Below are 19,564 nucleotides of genomic sequence, written 5' to 3' on the forward strand. Positions count from 1 at the left end.
ATGGCCTACTATAGCTATCTAGCTAGCTAGCTTAACAAATGGCCTACTATAGCCAGCTAGCCATCTAGCTAGCTAGCTTAACAAATGGCCTACTATAGCTATCTAGCTAGCTAGCTTAACAAATGGCCTACTATAGCCATCTAGCTAGCTAGCTTAACAAATGGCCTACTATAGCCAGCTAGCCATCTAGCTAGCTAGCTTAACAACTGGCCTACTATAGCCATCTAGCTAGCTAGCTTAACAACTGGCCTACTATAGCCAGCTAGCCATCTAGCTAGCTAGCTTAACAAATGGCCTACTATAGCCATCTAGCTAGCTAGCTTAACAAATGGCCTACTATAGCCATCTAGCTAGCTAGCTTAACAAATGGCCTACTATAGCCATCTAGCCATCTAGCTAGCTAGCTTAACAAATGGCCTACTATAGCCATCTAGCCATCTAGCTAGCTAGCTTAACAAATGGCCTACTATAGCCATCTAGCTAGCTCGCTTAACAAATGGCCTACTATAGCCAGCTAGCCATCTAGCTAGCTAGCTTAACAAATGGCCTACTATAGCCATCTAGCTAGCTAGCTTAACAAATGGCCTACTATAGCCATCTAGCTAGCTAGCTTAACAAATGGCCTACTATAGCCATCTAGCTAGCTAGCTTAACATATGGCCTACTATAGCCATCTAGCTAGCTAGCTTAACAAATGGCCTACTATAGCCAGCTAGCCATCTAGCTAGCTAGCTTAACAAATGGCCTACTATAGCCAGCTAGCCATCTAGCTAGCTAGCTTAACAAATGGCCTAATATAGCCATCTAGCTAGCTAGCTTAACAAATGGCCTACTATAGCCAGCTAGCTAGCTAGCTTAACAAATGGCCTACTGTAGCCATCTAGCCATCTAGCTAGCTAGCTTAACAACTGGCCTACTATAGCCATCTAGCTAGCTAGCTTAACAAATGGCCTACTATAGCCATCTAGCCATCTAGCTAGCTAGCTTAACAAATGGCCTACCATAGCCATATAGCTACCTAGCTAGTTAATAATACATTTATTTTTTTAAACATTTCGAAAATGTTTTTACTTGAATAGGTTCTCCCACTACCTATGTTTTGATGGCTAGCTGGCTATAGTGGGCCATTTGTTAAGCTAGCTAGCTAGATGACTAGATGGCTATAGTAGGCCATTTGTTAAGCTAGCTAGCTAGATGGCTATAGTAGGCCATTTGTTAAGATAGTTGGCTAGATGGCTAGCTGGCTATAGTAGGCCATTTGTTAAGCTAGCTAGCTAGATGGCTAGATGGCTAAAGAGGGGAAGGGGTTCTGTAGACACTCTAAACTGTTGAGTCGGCAGTGGTTGTGTTGTTGACATCCTCTCTGTTGCTGTGACGACACTCTAAACTGTTGAGTCAGCAGTGGTTGTTTTGTTGACATCCTCTCTGTTGCTGTGACGACACTCTAAACTGTTGAGTCGGCAGTGGTTGTGTTGTTGACATCCTCTCTGTTGCTGTGACGACACTCTAAACTGTTGAGTCGGCAGTGGTTGTGTTGTTGACATCCTCTCTGTTGCTGTGACGACACTCTAAACTGTTGAGTCGGCAGTGGTTGTGTTGTTGACATCCTCTCTGTTGCTGTGACGACACTCTAAACTGTTGAGTCGGCAGTGGTTGTTTTGTTGACATCCTCTCTGTTGCTGTGACGACACTCTAAACTGTTGAGTCGGCAGTGGTTGTGTTGTTGACATCCTCTCTGTTGCTGTGACGACACTTGTCCGGTGAGCACCTCTGAAGCTCCGCCAAAGCAAGGCAATTCATTGGTTAGACAGAGTTGCAAGGCGTCACTGATTTACACCACCGATTCCAACCCCTCTTTAGGTGATTTCTGCCAAGGAATTTCCCCAGGCTTGCAACGAGGCTAGACTGGCAGGAACCCCACGGTGAAATACAGCCTCAGGCTACACACACACACACACACACACACACACACACACACACAGTGTAATACGGCAGGCCACCGGCCGGACACAAGGACAAACTCTATTGTTCCTCCTAGACAAGCCACACCTCAGCGTGGGGGCCACAGTCAAAGAGGTTACAAGCATGACTGAATTTAGATAATTGTACCAATTTAATCATACATTTTATGAAAGATCTTGAGAAAACATGAAACAACACGCTTATGCGTAGAATGTAGCAGAATAAAATATGAAAACACGAACATCTGGTAAAGCCTTGTATGTCCAATTAGACCCAGAACACCAGGTTAAGCCTTGTATGTCCAATTAGACCCAGAACACCTGGTAAAGCCTCATATGTCCAATTAGACCCAGAACACCTGGTAAAGCCTTGTATGTCCAATTAGACCCAGAACACCTGGTAAAGCCTCGTATGTCCAATTAGACCCAGAACACCTGGTAAAGCCTCGTATGTCCAATTAGACCCAGAACACCTGGTAAAGCCTCATATGTCCAATTAGACCCAGAACACCTGGTAAAGCCTCGTATGTCCAATTAGACCCAGAACACCTGGTAAAGCCTCGTATGTCCAATTAGACCCAGAACACCTGGTAAAGCCTCATATGTCCAATTAGACCCAGAACACCTGGTAAAGCCTTGTATGTCCAATTAGACCCAGAACACCTGGTAAAGCCTTGTATGTCCAATTAGACCCAGAACACCTGGTAAAGCCTCGTATGTCCAATTAGACCCAGAACACCTGGTAAAGCCTTGTATGTCCAATTAGACCCAGAACACCTGGTAAAGCCTCGTATGTCCAATTAGACCCAGAACACCTGGTAAAGCCTCGTATGTCCAATTAGACCCAGAACACCTGGTAAAGCCTCGTATGTCCAATTAGACCCAGAACACCTGGTAAAGCCTTGTATGTCAAATTAAAACCAATAACACCTGGTAAAGCTCTGTCTGGAGAGACAGAATGGACATCAGCTATAAGAGACAGACACAGAATGGACATCAGCTATAAGAGACAGAGACAGAATGGACATCAGCTATAAGAGACAGAGACAGAGACCGAATGGACATCAGCTATAAGAGACAGAGACAGAGACCGAATGGACATCAGCTATAAGAGACAGAGACAGAGACAGCATCTCAAATGGCACCCTACATAGTGCACTACTATAGACCAGGGCCCTATCGCACCCTATTCCCTATATAGTGCACTACTATAGACCAGGGCCCTATCGCACCCTATTCCCTATATAGTGCACTACTATAGACCAGGGCCCTATGGCACCCTATTCCCTATATAGTGCACTACTATAAGCCAGGGCCCATAGGGTAGAAATAGAGCACTATATAAAAAATAGGGTCTAATTTGGGATTCATTATAAGAGGGTGAGAAATACTGGGCAATGTTGTGGAACTGATATCACACGGCTAGAGACAATCTACACAGAGAGGGGTTGTTTTGGTGTCGTCACACACTGTGTAGATATCTGTCACCTGGCATCAATCATTACGCGCGCCTGGCGTCAATCATTACGCGCACCTGGAGTCAATCATTACGCGCGCCTGGCGTCAATCATTACGCTCACCTGGTGTCAATCATTACGCGCGCCTGGCGTCAATCAATTATGCTCACCTGGCGTCAATCATTACGCTCACCTGGCGTCAATCATTACGCTCACCTGGCGTCAATCATTACGCTCACCTGGCATCAATCATTACGCGCGCCTGGCGTCAATCATTACGCGCGCCTGGCGTTAATCATTACGCTCGCCTTGCGTCAATCATTACGCGCACCTGGCGTCAATCATTATGCAATCCTGGCGTCTATCATTACGGTCATCTGGTATTAATCATTACGCGGACTCGGCATCAAGTGCTGAGAAATCCTAGTGCTGAGACATTCTAGTTCTGAGACATCCTAGTGTTGAGACAGTACATCCTAGTGCGTGTTGAGACATTGCATCCTAGTGCATTCTGGGACATGTGTTAATGAAACAGGAAAATACACTTACGGACACACATGTCTCCCCTCTCAAAGTAACCCGGGCAACACTGTGAGCGGCGACGGTACATGGTCCGGACTCCCCGTCGGTAAGCCGTCTTATAGCTGATCCTGTGGGAGAGAATGAGACACAGAGAGAAGAAGACAGGGATTATGGGACATCGGGTTAAGAGAGTGACCCTGCTTTCTTCAAAACAGAATGAGACATAGAGGGAAGAAGACCATGTGGGGACAGTAATGTTGGGTACCCACCTGTGTCTGGTACATTTGAACCAGTTGAGGATGTCAGTACACCTGGTGTAGTACACCTGGTCAAAGGGGTGGGCGTAGGACTCCTGGACCGTCACAGCATAACTATCGCAGAGGACACAAGAAACACAAATCACAATAAGATTTAGAAATGGACTGAATCCTCCCCCTCTATTCTCTATCCTCCCCCTCTATATTCTCTATCCTCCATCCTCCCCCTCTATCCTCCATCCTCCCCCTCTATCCTCCATCCTCCCCCTCTATATTCTCTATCCTCTATCCTCCCCCTCTATATTCTCTATCCTCCCCCTCTATCCTCTATCCTCCCCCTCTATCCTCTATCCTCCCCCTCTATATTCTCTATCCTCCCCTCTATCCTCTATCCTCCCCTCTATCCTCTATCCTCCCCTCTATCCTCTATCCTCCCCCTCTATCCTCTATCCTCCCCCTCTATCCTCTACCCTCCCCCACTATCCTCTATCCTCCCCCTCTATCCTCTATCCTCCCCCTCTATCCTCTACCCTCCCCCTCTATCCTCTATCCTCCCCCTCTATCCTCTATCCTCCCCCTCTATCCTCTACCCTCCCCCTCTATCCTATATCCTCCCCATCTATCCTCTATCCTCCCCCTCTATTCTCTATCCTCCCCCTCTATCCTCCCCCTCTATCCTCTAATCTCCCCCTCTATCCTCTATCCTCCCCCTCTATCCTCCCCCTCTATCCTCTATCCTCCCCCTCTATTCTCTATCCTCCCCTTCTATTCTCTATCCTCCCCCTCTATTCTCTATCCTCCCCCTCTATTCTCTATCCTCCCCCTCTATTCTCTATCTTCCCCCTCTTTTCTCCCCCTTATCCTCTAATCTCCCCCTCTATCCTCCCCCTCTATTCTCTATCCTCCCCCTCTATTCTCTAACCTCCCCCTATATTCTCCCCCTCTATCCTCTATCCTCCCCCTCTATCCTCCCCCACTATCCTCCCCATCTATCCTCTATCCTCCCCCTCTATCCTCTATCCTCCTCCTCTATACTCCCCCTCTATTCTCTATCCTCCCCCACTATCCTCCCCCTCTATCCTCTATCCTCCCCCTCTATCCTCCTCCTCTATCCTCTATCCCCCCCTCTATCCTTTATCCTCCCCCTCTATCCTCCCCCTCTATCCTCTATCCTCCCCCTCTATTCTCTATCCTCCCCCTCTATCCTCCCCCTCTATGCTATATCCTCCCCCTCTATCCTCTATCCTCCCCCTCTATCCTCTATCCTCCCCCTCTATCCTCTATCCTCCCCCTCTATCCTCTATCCTCCCCCTCTATCCTCTATCCTCCCCCTCTATCCTCTATCCTCCCCCTCTATCCTCTATCCTCCCCGTCTATCCTCTATCCTCCCCCTCTATCCTCTATCCTCCCCCTCTATCCTCTATCCTCCCCGTCTATCCTCTATCCTCTATCCTCCCCCTCTATTCTCTATCCTCCCCTCTATTCTCCATCCTCCCCCTCTATCCTCTATCCTCTATCCTCCCCCTCTATCCTCTACCCTCCCCCTCTATCCTCTATCCTCCCCCTCTATCCTCTATCCATCCCCTCTATCCTCTACCCTCCCCCTCTATTCTCTAACCTCCCCCTCTATTCTCCCCCTCTAACCTCTATCCTCCCCCTCTATCCTCCCCCACTATCCTCCCCATCTATCCTCTATCCTCCCCCTCTATCCTCTATCCTCCTCCTCTATCCTCCCCCTCTATTCTCTATCCTCCCCCACTATCCTCCCCCTCTATCCTCTATCCTCCCCCTCTATCCTCCTCCTCTATCCTCTATCCCCCCCTCTATCCTCTATCCTCCCCCTCTATCCTCTATCCTCCCCCTCTATCCTCTATCCTCCCCCTCTATTCTCTATCCTCCCCCTCTATCCTCCCCCTCTATGCTATATCCTCCCCCTCTATCCTCTATCCTCCCCCTCTATCCTCTATCCTCCCCCTCTATCCTCTATCCTCCCCCTCTATCCTCTATCCTCCCCCTCTATCCTCTATCCTCCCCGTCTATCCTCTACCCTCCCCCTCTATCCTCTATCCTCCCCCTCTATCCTCTATCCTCCCCCTCTATCCTCTATCCTCCCCGTCTATCCTCTATCCTCTATCCTCCCCCTCTATTCTCTATCCTCCCCTCTATTCTCCATCCTCCCCCTCTATCCTCTATCCTCTATCCTCCCCCTCTATCCTCTACCCTCCCCCTCTATCCTCTATCCTCCCCCTCTATCCTCTATCCATCCCCTCTATCCTCTACCCTCCCCCTCTATTCTCTATCCTCCCCCTCTACCCTCTATCCTCCCCCTCTATATTCTCTATCCTCCCCCTCTATCCTCTATCCTCCCCCTCTATATTCTCTATCCTCCCCCTCTATCTTCTACCCTCCCCCTCTATCTTCTACCCTCCCCCTCTATCCTCTATCCTCCCCCTCTATCCTCTACCCACCCCCTCTATTCTCCATCCTCCCCCTCTATCCTCTACCCTCCCCCTCTATTCTCTACCCTCCCCCTCTATTCTCCAGCCTCCCCGTCTATCCTCTCCCTCTACCTTTGCTTATTTTTCATAAGTGACACAATATGGCTGCCTGGTGTTAATTGATTGGGAAGAGAGTGCTGTGTGTGTCATTGGCTGATCAATTATCCTGCTGCATATTTCATCTGGAATCAATGATGTCCTACAGACGCATTGGGAATAGATCTGGGCTACTTAGTCTGTCCGTCCGTCCGTCCGTCCGATTCTCTCTCTCTGTCTGTCTGTCTGTCTGTCTGTCTGTCTGTCTGTCATTCTGTCTCTTTTTGTCTGTCTGTCTGTCTGTCTGTCTGTCTGTCTGTCATTCTGTCTCTTTTTGTCTGTCTGTCTGTCTGTCTGTCTGTCTGTCTGTCTGTCTGTCTGTACGTCTATCTCTCTGTCTGTCTTTCTGTCTGTCTGTCTCTTTGTCTGTCTCTCTCATTGTCTCTCTTTCGGTCTGTCTCTTTGTCTGTGTCTGTGTCTCTCTCTCTCTGTCTCTCTTTCAATCTCTCTGTGTCTCTCTCTCTGTCTGTCTCTTTGTCTGTGTCTGTCTCTCTCTCGCTGTCTCTCTTTCTCTCTCTCTCTCTCTGTCTGTCTCTCTCTGACTCTATCTCTCTCAGCATGTCTGTCTGTCAACTCTCTGTCTGTCTGTCTGTCTGTCTCGTTGTCTCTGTCTGTCTGTCTGTCTATCTGTCTGTTTCTCTCCCATGAACATATCATGGACCATTTTTCTCAAATAAACAGTAAACCTGTTTGTTTTTTTACCCCTTTTTCTCCCCAATTTCGTGGTGTTCAATTGGTAGTTACAGTCTTGTCTCATCGCTGCAACTCCCGTACGGACTCGCGAGAGGCGAAGGTCGAGAGCCACGCGTCCTCCAAAACACAACCTAACCAAGCCGTACTGCTTCCTGACACAATTAACCCGGAAGCCAGCCCACCGATGGGACAAGGACATCCCTGCTGGTCAAACCCTCCCCTAACCCGGACGACGCAGGGCCGGACTGGAACCAGGATCTCTAGAGTCTTAGACCACGGCACCACTCGAGGCACCCTCTCCCTTATTTGACCTAGATAGTTTGTGTATGCATTGATACGTAGGCTATGTGTGCCATTTAAAAATGATGTCGTTTTGTCCTTCAGCTGTTGTTGTTTATGAATGTTCTGTATTATATCACGTTTCATGTTTTGTGTGGAAGAGTAACTGCTGCTAAAATACCAAACACCTGCAGGTTGTAAAAGTCCGCTAACGTTTCCCAGAATTCACAGCTTTTCCAGAAATCCTGGTGATTCCTTCCTGATTCTGGGAATCATTCTGCCTGTTGGCTGTATGAATCAGGAGGATGAATCATTCTGTCTGTTGGTTGTAATGGAGGATGAATCATTCTGTCTGTTGGTTGTAATGGAGGATGAATCATTCTGTCTGTTGGTTGTAATGGAGGATGATTCATTCTGTCTGTTGGTTGTAACGGAGGATGAATCATTCTGTCTGTTGGTTGTAATGGAGGATGAATCATTCTGTCTGTTGGCTGTATGAATCAGGAGGATGAATCATTATGTCTGTTTGTTGTAATGGAGGATGAATCATTCTGTCTGTTGGTTGTAATGGAGGATGAATCATTCTGTCTGTTGGCTGTAACGGAGGATGAATCATTCTGTCTGTTGGTTGTAATGGAGGATGATTCATTCTGTCTGTTGGTTGTAATGGAGGATGATTCATTCTGTCTGTTGGCTGTATGAATCAGGAGGATGAATCATTCTGCCTGTTGGTTGTAATGGAGGATGATTCATTCTGTCTGTTGGTTGTAATGGAGGATGATTCATTCTGTCTGTTGGTTTTAATGGAGGATGATTCATTCTGTCTGTTGGTTTTAATGGAGGATGAATCATTCTGTCTGTTGGTTGTAATGAAGGATGAATCATTCTGTCTGTTGGTTGTAATGAAGGATGAATCATTCTGTCTGTTGGTTTTAATGGAGGACGCATGGTCATGACTTATTGCTCACCTCTCCCAGTGACTGCAGACGTTAGGATCGTCTGGGTTCAGGCTCCAGACACTGGGTGTAGTGAACAGCAGGACAGCCAACAAGACCAGGGTTAAGGTTAGGGCCAGAGGCATATTCCCCATCTTGAGGGCACACCTGAGGGAGAGACAGAGAGCAGGTGAGTGAGAGAGAGAGACACAGACAGAGACACAGACAGACAGAGAGAGAGAGAGAGAGAGAGAGAGAGAGAGAGAGAGAGAGAGAGAGAGAGAGAGAGACACAGAGAGACACAGAGAGAGACCCACAGAGAGAGAGAGAGAGAGAGAGAGAGAGAGAGAGAGAGAGAGAGAGAGAGAGAGAGAGAGAGAGAGAGAGAGAGAGAGAGAGAGAGAGAGAGAGAGAGAGAGAGAGACAGGCACAGAGAGAGAGACAGACACAGAGAGAGAGAGACAGACACAGAGAGAGAGAGACAGACACAGAGAGAGAGAGACAGACACAGAGAGAGAGACACAGAAACAGAGAGAGAGAGACGCAGACAGAGAGAGAGACAGACACAGAGAGAGAGACGCAGACAGAGAGACAGACACAGAGAGAGAGACGCAGACACAGAGAGAGAGAGAGACAGACACAGAGAGAGAGACCAGACAGAGAGAGAGAGAGACGCAGACAGAGAGAGAGAGAGACACACAGAGAGAGAGACAGACACAGAGAGAGAGAGACAGACACAGAGAGAGAGAGACAGACACAGAGAGAGAGAGAGAGAGACGCAGACACAGAGAGAGAGAGAGGCAGACACAGAGAGAGAGACGCAGACAGAGAGAGAGAGACAGACACAGAGCGAGAGACAGACACAGACAGAGAGAGAGACAGACACAGAGAGAGAGAGAGACACAGAGAGAGAGACAGACACAGAGAGAGAGAGAGACACAGAGAGAGAGAGAGAGACAGACACAGAGAGAGAGAGAGACAGACACAGAGAGAGAGAGAGACACAGAGAGAGAGACAGACACAGAGAGAGAGAGAGAGACAGACACAGAGAGAGAGAGACAGACACAGAGATAGAGACGCAGACAGAGAGAGAGATGCACGTATTATTTCAACCCAGATTAACAAGTTGTTGACTGGAAAACAGATGTCTAAAGATTGAACAACAAATAGACAGCAAGTGTGACACTTAGTGCAGAGAGCTTTGAGTGTTCCTGTTCAGGGTTTAGAGGGGAGTCACCCAGCATGTCACCCAGCCTGTCACCCAGCATGTCACCCAGCCTGTCACCCAGCCTGTCACCCAGCCTGTCACCCAGCCTGTCACCCAGCCTGTCACCTGTCATCTACCCTGTCACCCACCCTGGCAACCAGCCTGGCACCCAGCCTGGCACCCAGCCTGTCACCTGTCATCTACCCTGTCACCCACCCTGGCACCCAGCCTGGCACCCAGCCTGGCACCCAGCCTGTCACCTGTCACCCACCCTGGCACCCAGCCTGGCACCCAGCCTGTCACCCAGCCTGTCACCTGTCATCTACCCTGTCACCCAGCATGTCACCCAGCCTGTCACCCAGCCTGTCACCCAGCCTGTCACCTGTCATCTACCCTGTCACCCACCCTGGCACCCAGCCTGGCACCCAGCCTGGCACCCAGCCTGTCACCTGTCATCTACCCTGTCACCCACCCTGGCACCCAGCCTGGCACCCAGCCTGGCACCCAGCCTGTCACCTGTCACCCACCCTGGCACCCAGCCTGGCACCCAGCCTGTCACCCAGCCTGTCACCTGTCATCTACCCTGTCACCCACCCTGGCACCCAGCCTGGCACCCAGCCTGGCACCCAGTCTGTCACCTGTCACCCACCCTGGCACCCTGCCTGGCACCCAGCCTGGCACCCAGCCTGTCACCTGTCATCTACCCTGTCACCCACCCTGGCACCCAGCCTGGCACCCAGCCTGTCACCTGTCACCCACCCTGGCACCCAGCCTGGCACCCAGCCTGTCACCCAGCCTGTCACCTGTCATCTACCCTGTCACCTGTCACCCACTCTGTCACCTGTCATCCACCCTGGCACCCAGCCTGTCACCCACTCTGTCACCTGTCATCTACCCTGGCACCCACCCTGGCACCCAGCCTGGCACCCAGCCTGGCACCCAGCCTGTCACCCAGCCTGTCACCTGTCATCTACCCTGTCACCCAGCATGTCACCCAGCCTGTCACCCAGCCTGTCACCCAGCCTGTCACCTGTCATCTACCCTGTCACCCACCCTGGCACCCAGCCTGGCACCCAGCCTGGCACCCAGCCTGTCACCTGTCATCTACCCTGTCACCCACCCTGGCACCCAGCCTGGCACCCAGCCTGGCACCCAGCCTGTCACCTGTCACCCACCCTGGCACCCAGCCTGGCACCCAGCCTGTCACCCAGCCTGTCACCTGTCATCTACCCTGTCACCCACCCTGGCACCCAGCCTGGCACCCAGCCTGTCACCTGTCACCCACCCTGGCACCCAGCCTGGCACCCAGCCTGTCACCCAGCCTGTCACCTGTCATCTACCCTGTCACCTGTCACCCACTCTGTCACCTGTCATCCACCCTGGCACCCAGCCTGTCACCCACTCTGTCACCTGTCATCTACCCTGGCACCCACCCTGGCACCCAGCCTGGCACCCAGCCTGGCACCCAGCCTGGCACCCAGCCTGTCACCTGTAATCTACCCTGTCACCCAGCCTGTCACCTGTCATCTACCCTGTCACCCAGCATGTCACCCAGCCTGTCACCCAGCCTGTCACCTGTCATCTACCCTGTCACCCAGCCTGTCACCTGTCATCTACCCTGTCACCCAGCCTGTCACCTGTCACCCACTCTGTCACCTGTCATCCACCCTGGCACCCAGCCTGTCACCCACTCTGTCACCTGTCATCTACCCTGGCACCCACCCTGGCACCCAGCCTGGCACCCAGCCTGGCACCCAGCCTGGCACCCACCCTGTCACCTGTCACCCACCCTGTCACCCAGCATGTCACCCAGCCTGTCACTTAGCCTGTCACCTGTCATCTACCCTGTCACCCAGCATGTCACCCAGCCTGTCACACAGCCTGTCACCTGTCATCTACCCTGTCACCCAGCCTGGCACCCAGCCTGTCACCTGTCATCTACCCTGTCACCCAGCCTGGCACCCAGCCTGTCACCTGTCATCTACCCTGTAACCCAGCATGTCACCCAGCCTGTCACCCAGCCTGTCACCTGACATCTACCCTGTCAGCCAGCATGTCACCCAGCCTGTCACCCAGCCTGTCACCTGTCATCTACCCTGTCACCTGTCACCCACCCTGTCACCTGTCACCCACCCTGTCACCCAGCATGTCACCCAGCCTGTCACTTAGCCTGTCACCTGTCATCTACCCTGTCACCCAGCATGTCACCCAGCCTGTCACCCAGCCTGTCACCTGTCATCTACCCTGTCACCCAGCATGTCACCCAGCCTGTCACCCAGCCTGTCACCTGTCACCCACCCTGGCACCCAGCCTGACAGCCAGCCTGGCACCTGTCACCCACTCCGTCACCTGACACCCAGCCTGGCACCTGTCACCCACTCTGTCACCTGTCACCCAGCCTGTCACCTGTCACCCACTCTGTCACCTGTCACCCACTCTGTCACCTGACACCCAGCCTGGCACCTGTCACCCACTCTGTCACCTGACACCCAGCCTGGCACCTGTCACCCACTCTGTCACCTGTCACCCAGCCTGTCACCTGTCATCTACCCTGTCACCCAGCCTGTCACCCAGCCTGTCACCCAGCCTGTCACCTGTCATCTACCCTGTCACCCAGCCTGTCACCCAGCCTGTCACCTGTCATCTACCCTGTCACCCAGCCTGTCACCCAGCCTGGCACCCAGGCTGTCACCTGTCATCTACCCTGTCACCCAGCCTGTCACCTGTCACCCACCCTGGCACCCAGCCTGACAGCCAGCCTGGCACCTGTCACCCACTCTGTTACCTGACACCCAGCCTGGCACCTGTCACCCACTCTGTCACCTGTCACCCACTCTGTCACCTGTCACCCACTCTGTCACCTGACACCCAGCCTGGCACCTGTCACCCACTGTCACCTGTCACCCACTCCGTCACCTGACACCCAGCCTGGCACCTGTCACCCACTCTGTCACCTGAAAATGTCCAAATTATTTATATTATATATATATATATACATATTAAATCTTAGCTCTTTCTACATGTTTTCTTGTATTCTGTAAACTATTTATAAGATGTTTATTGAAATAAGTTATGCAGACTATAGCAAAGGAACAGGCCACTTAGCATGACCCTGCTGTGGGTTGCCAGGTCTTTACTGTGTGTTGCCAGGTCTTTACTGTGTGTTGCCAGGTCTTTACTGTGTGTTGCCAGGTCTTTACTGTGTGTTGCCAGGTCTTTACTGTGTGTTGCCAGGTCTTTACTGTGCGTTGCCAGGTCTTTACTGTGCGTTGCCAGGTCTTTACTATGCGTTGCCAGGTCAGCTCTTTACTGTGTGTTGCCAGGTCAGCTCTTTACTGTGGGTTGCCAGGTCTTTACTGTGTGTTGCCAGGTCTTTACTGTGTGTTGCCAGGTCAGCCCTTTACTGTGTGTTGCCAGGTCTTTACTGTGTGTTGCCAGGTCTTTACTGTGTGTTGCCAGGTCAGCTCTTTACTGTGAGTTGCCAGGTCAGCTCTTTACTGTGTGTTGCCAGGTCAGCTCTTTACTGTGTGTTGCCAGGTCAGCTCTTTACTGTGTGTTGCCAGGTCTTTACTGTGTGTTGCCAGGTCTTTACTGTGTGTTGCCAGGTCAGCTCTTTACTGTGTGTTGCCAGGTCAGCTCTTTACTGTGTGTTGCCAGGTGAGCTCTTTACTGTGTGTTGCCAGGTCAGCTCTTTACTGTGTGTTGCCAGGTCAGCTCTTTACTGTGTGTTGCCAGGTCTTTACTGTGTGTTGTCAGGTCTTTACTGTGTGTTGCCAGGTCAACTCTTTACTGTGAGTTGCCAGGTCAGCTCTTTACTGTGTGTTGCCAGGTCTTTACTGTGTGTTGCCAGGTCTTTACTGTGTGTTGCCAGGTCAGCTCTTTACTGTGACTTGCCAGGTCAGCTCTTTACTGTGTGTTGCCAGGTCTTTACTGTGTGTTGCCAGGTCTTTACTGTGTGTTGCCAGGTCAGCCCTTTACTGTGTGTTGCCAGGTCAGCTCTTTACTGTGTGTTGCCAGGTCTTTACTGTGTGTTGCCAGGTCAGCTCTTTACTGTGTGTTGCCAGGTCTTTACTGTGTGTTGCCAGGTCAGCTCTTTACTGTGTGTTGCCAGGTCAGCCCTTTACTGTGTGTTGCCAGGTCAGCCCTTTACTGTGTGTTGCCAGGTCAGCTCTTTACTGTGTGTTGCCAGGTCTTTACTGTGTGTTGCCAGGTCTTTACTGTGTGTTGCCAGGTCAGCTCTTTACTGTGACTTGCCAGGTCAGCTCTTTACTGTGTGTTGCCAGGTCTTTACTGTGTGTTGCCAGGTCAGCCCTTTACTGTGTGTTGCCAGGTCTTTACTGTGTGTTGCCAGGTCTTTACTGTGTGTTGCCAGGTCAGCTCTTTACTGTGTGTTGCCAGGTCTTTACTGTGTGTTGCCAGGTCAGCTCTTTACTGTGTGTTGCCAGGCCTGCTCTTTACTGTGTGTTGCCAGGTCTTTACTGTGTGTTGTCAGGTCAGCTCTTTACTGTGTGTTGCCAGGTCTTTACTGTGTGTTGCCAGGTCTTTACTGTGTGTTGTCAGGTCAGCTCTTTACTGTGTGTTGCCAGGTCTTTACTGTGTGTTGCCAGGTCTTTACTGTGTGTTGCCAGGTCTTTACTGTGTGTTGTCAGGTCTTTACTGTGTGTTGCCAGGTCAACTCTTTACTGTGCGTTGCCAGGTCAGCTCTTTACTGTGCGTTGCCAGGTCAGCTCTTTACTGTGTGTTGCCAGGTCTTTACTGTGTGTTGCCAGGTCTTTACTGTGTGTTGTCAGGTCAGCTCTTTACTGTGTGTTGCCAGGTCTTTACTGTGTGTTGCCAGGTCTTTACTGTGTGTTGCCAGGTCTTTACTGTGTGTTGCCAGGTCTTTACTGTGTGTTGCCAGGTCTTTACTGTGTGTTGCCAGGTCAGCTCTTTACTGTGTGTTGCCAGGTCAGCTCTTTACTGTGTGTTGACAGGTCTTTACTGTGTGTTGCCAGGTCAGGTCTTTACTGTGTGTTGTCAGGTCAGCTCTTTACTGTGTGTTGACAGGTCTTTACTGTGTGTTGCCAGGTCAGGTCTTTACTGTGTGTTGTCAGGTCAGCTCTTTACTGTGTGTTGCCAGGTCTTTACTGTGTGTTGCCAGGTCTTTACTGTGTGTTGCCAGGTCAGCTCTTTACTGTGTGTTGCCAGGTCTTTACTGTGTGTTGCCAGGTCTTTACTGTGTGTTGCCAGGTCTTTACTGTGTGTTGTCAGGTCAGCTCTTTACTGTTTGTTGCCAGGTCTTTACTGTGTGTTGCCAGGTCAGCTCTTTACTGTGTGTTGCCAGGTCAGCTCTTTACTGTGTGTTGCCAGGTCTTTACTGTGTGTTGTCAGGTCAGCTCTTTACTGTGTGTTGCCAGGTCTTTACTGTGTGTTGCCAGGTCAGCTCTTTACTGTGCGTTGCCAGGTCAGCTCTTTACTGTGTGTTGCCAGGTCAGCTCTTTACTGTGTGTTGCCAGGTCAGCTCTTTACTGTGTGTTGCCAGGTCAGCTCTTTACTGTGTGTTGCCAGGTCTTTACTGTGTGTTGCCAGGTCTTTACTGTGTGTTGCCAGGTCTTTACTGTGTGTTGCCAGGTCTTTACTGTGTGTTGTCAGGTCTTTACTGTGTGTTGCCAGGTCTTTACTGTGTGTTGCCAGGTCTTTACTGTGTGTTGCCAGGTCTTTACTGTGTGTTGCCAGGTCTTTACTGTGTGTTGCCAGGTCAGCTCTTTACTGTGTGTTGACAGGTCAGCTCTTTACTGTGTGTTGACAGGTCAGCTCTTTACTGTGTGTTGCCAGGTCTTTACTGTGTGTTGCCAGGTCTTTACTGTGTGTTGTCAGGTCTTTACTGTGTGTTGCCAGGTCTTTACTGTGTGTTGCCAGGTCTTTACTGTGTGTTGCCAGCTCTTTACTGTGTGTTGCCAGGTCTTTACTGTGTGTTGCCAGGTCTTTACTGTGTGTTGCCAGGTCAAGTTGAAACACGCTTTACATCGTCTGTCACATCACCATGTCGTCGCCATCGACGTTGGCTGTCAATCATCTTCAATGTCTAATACCATGGTAATACTAGTAGCTGTGTGTGGTTCATTGACAGGGTCCAGTGTGTGTGTGTGTGTGTGTGTGTGTGTGTGTGTGTGTGTGTGTGTGTGTGTGTGTGTGTGTGTGTGTGTGTTCATTGACATGTTAAAATAATCCGCTTCATTGAGAGACACACACACACACACACACACACACACACACACACACACACACACACACACACACACACACACACACACACACACACACACACACACACACACACCAGCAATATTGTAAAGGTACCAGCTTGTCCTCTGATAGGTGCGTATACTCTTAGAAAAACAAATGTCCCCATGGAGAACCAATCTAACACAGTGTTGTCAAAGACATAGTAATCAGATCTGGTTACCTATAACTACAAATATATTTATATTTTGGGGTTATTATATATTTTTTCGTTTTTTTAAAGATTTATTAGTTTAAGACTGTCACGATGGTCAACGGGACTGAGTGAGGACCAAGGCGCAGCGCGTGAAAAGAACATCTTTTATTAAGAAGAGAACAAACACAAAAAGAAACCACTTTAACAAAATAACAAACAGGACGAACGTGAAGCTAAGAATGAACTAGTGCATACATGCAACATAGAACATCGACATAGACAATTCCCCACAAACAGCTAAAGCCTATGGTTACCTTAAATATGGCTCCCAATCAGAGACAACAATAACCAGCTGTCTCTAATTGAGACCCAATTCAGGCAACCATAGACTTTCCTAAACACCTACACTCAACCATAGACACAGCTAGACAACTATACTAAACATAAACCCAACTACTCTAAATAAACCCCGTAAACCTTACAACCACCCTAGACACTACAAAACCCACATAAATTACCCATGTCACACCCTGACCTAACTAAAATAATAAAGAAATCAAAGAATACTAAGGCCAGGGCGTGACATAACCCCCCCCTTAAGGTGCGAACTCCGGGCGCACCATACACAGTCTAGGGGAGGGTCTGGGTGGGCTTCCTTCCACGGCGGCGGCTCCGGCTCTGGTCGTGGTCCCCACCCCAGTCACTACCCGCCTCTGTAGCTTCCTCCAAATGGCTACCCTCCACATTAACCCCACTGGATTAAGGGGCAGCACCGGACTAAGGGGCAGCACCGGACTAAGGGGCAGCACCGGACTAAGGGGCAGCACCGGACTAAGGGGCAGCACCGGACTAAGGGGCAGCACCGGACTAAGGGGCAGCACCAGGATAAGGGGCAGCACCAGGATAAGGGGCAGCTCCGGACTGAGGGACGGCAGCTCCGGACTGAGGGACGGCAGCTCCGGACTGAGGGACGGCAGCTCCGGACTGAGGGACGGCAGCTCCGGACTGAGGGACGGATCCTGGCTGGATGACTGCTCTGGCGGATCTTGGCTGGACGGCTCTGGCGGATCCTGGCTGGACGGCTCATGGCTGGCTGACGGATCTGGCTGCTCATGGCTGGCTGACGGCTCTGGACGCTCATGGCTGGCTGACGGCTCTGGACGCTCATGGCTGGCTGACGGCTCTGGACGCTCATGGCTGGCTGACGGCTCTGGACGCTCATGGCTGGCTGACGGCTCTGGACGCTCATGGTTGGCTGACGGCTCTGGACGCTCATGGCTGGCTGACGGATCTGGACGCTCATGGCTGGCTGGCGGCTCTGGACGCTCATGGCTGGTTGGCGGCTCTGGCAGATCCTGGCTGGTTGGCGGCTCTGGCAGATCCTGTCTGGTTGGCGGCTCTGGCAGATCCTGTCTGGTTGGCGGCTCTGGCAGATCCTGTCTGGTTGGCGGCTCTGGCAGATCCTGTCTGGTTGGCGGCTCTGGCAGATCCTGTCTGGTTGGCGGCTCTGGCAGATCCTGTCTGGTTGGCGGCTCTGGCAGATCCTGACTGACGAATGGCTCTAGCGGCTAGGGACAGACGAGCGGCTCTAATGGCTCGGGACAGACGGATGGCTCAGACGGCACTGGGGAGACGGATGGCTCAGACGGCGCTGGGGAGACGGATGGCTCAGACGGCGCTGGGGAGACGGATGGCTCAGATGGCGCTGGGGAGACGGATGGCTCAGATGGCACTGGGCAGACTGATGGCTCTGGCCGGAATAGGCGCACTGTAGGCCTGGTGCGTGGTGCCGGAACTGTAGGCACCGGGCTAAGGACACGCACCTTCAGGCTAGTGCAGGGAGAAGGAACAGGGCATACTGGACCCTGGGGACGCACATTAGGCCTAGTGCGTGGTGCCGGAACTGGTGGTACCGGGCTGGGGACACGCATCTCAGGGCTAATGTGGGGAGCAGCAACAGGATGCGCAGGACTCTGGAGACGCAGAGGAGGCTTGGTGCGTGGTGCCAGAATTGGTGGTACCGGGCTGGAGACACACACCATAGGACGAGTGCGTGGAGGAGGAACAGGGCTCTGGAGACACACTGGAAGCCTGGTGCGTGTTGTAGGCACTGGTGGAACTGGACTGGGACGGGAAGGTGGCGCCGGAAATACCGGACCGTGCAGGCGTATTGGCTCCCTTGAGCATTGAGCCTGCCCAACCTTACCTGGTTGAATGCTCCCCGTCGCCCGACCAGTGCGGGGAGGTGGAATAACCCGCACCGGGCTATGTAGGCGAACCGGGGACACCATGCGTAAGGCTGGTGCCATGTAAACCGGCCTGAGGAGACGCACTGGTGGCCAGATATGTAGGGCCGGCTTCATGACATCCGGCTCAATACTCAATCTAGCCCTGCCAGTGCGGGGAGGTGGAATAACCCGCACCGGGCTATGCACACGTACAGGAGACACGGTGCGCTCTACTGCATAACACAGTGTCTGCCCGTACTCTCCTCTCCACGGTAAGTACAGGGAGTAGGCGCAGGTTTCCTACCTGACTTCGCCACTCTCCCTTTAAGCCCCCCCCCCCAATAAATTTTTGGGGTTTTCTCACAGGCTTCCTACCGCTTCATCGTGCTGCCTCCATACGCCGGTATCCCTCCTCGCACTGCGCCAGAGAATCCCAGGCGGGCTCCGGCACTCTCCCTGGGTTGATCGCCCACCTGTCGATCTCCTCCCACGTAGTGTAGCCCAGATCCTTTTCCTGCCTCCGAGCTAGCTCCTCATATCGCCGCCTCTCTGCTTTCGCTGCCTCCAGCTCAGCTTTGGGGCGGTTATATTCTCCTGGTTCTTCCCGGTCCAGAATTTCCTCCCATGTCCATGAATCCTTGCGCTGCTCCTGTTGCCGCTTTTCGCGCTGCTTGATCCCGCATTGGTGGGGAATTCTGTCACGATCGTCAACGGGACTGAGTGAGGACCAAGGCGCAGCGCGTGAAAAGAACATCTTCTTTTATTAAGAAGAGAACAAACACAAAACGAAACCACTTTAACAAAATAACAAACAGGACGAACGTGAAGCTAAGAATGAACTAGTGCATACATGCAACATAGAACATCGACATAGACAATTCCCCACAAACAGCTAAAGCCTATGGTTACCTTAAATATGGCTCCCAATCAGAGACAACAATAACCAGCTGTCTCTAATTGAGACCCAATTCAGGCAACCATAGACTTTCCTAAACACCTACACTCAACCATAG

At 51.5% G+C, this 19,564-nt stretch overlaps 1 protein-coding gene across 1 annotated transcript in view; it reads right to left on the minus strand.

Moving 5' to 3' along the window:
• LOC129856882 (multiple epidermal growth factor-like domains protein 11) overlaps positions 1-19,564 on the minus strand; it is a 492,683-nt gene that overhangs the window by 316,573 nt on the left and 156,546 nt on the right. Inside the window, exons 3-5 of the mRNA XM_055924622.1 lie at positions 8,732-8,866; positions 4,210-4,311; positions 3,968-4,068 (exon numbers count right to left, since the gene is read on the minus strand). Of these exons, the coding sequence (XP_055780597.1) occupies positions 3,968-4,068; positions 4,210-4,311; positions 8,732-8,853 (325 nt within the window). The 5' untranslated portion in view covers positions 8,854-8,866. The remainder of the gene's footprint in view (positions 1-3,967; positions 4,069-4,209; positions 4,312-8,731; positions 8,867-19,564) is intronic.

Source organism: Salvelinus fontinalis, chromosome 6, assembly GCF_029448725.1.
Source record: "Salvelinus fontinalis isolate EN_2023a chromosome 6, ASM2944872v1, whole genome shotgun sequence".
Taxonomy (NCBI): Eukaryota; Metazoa; Chordata; class Actinopteri; order Salmoniformes; family Salmonidae; genus Salvelinus; species Salvelinus fontinalis.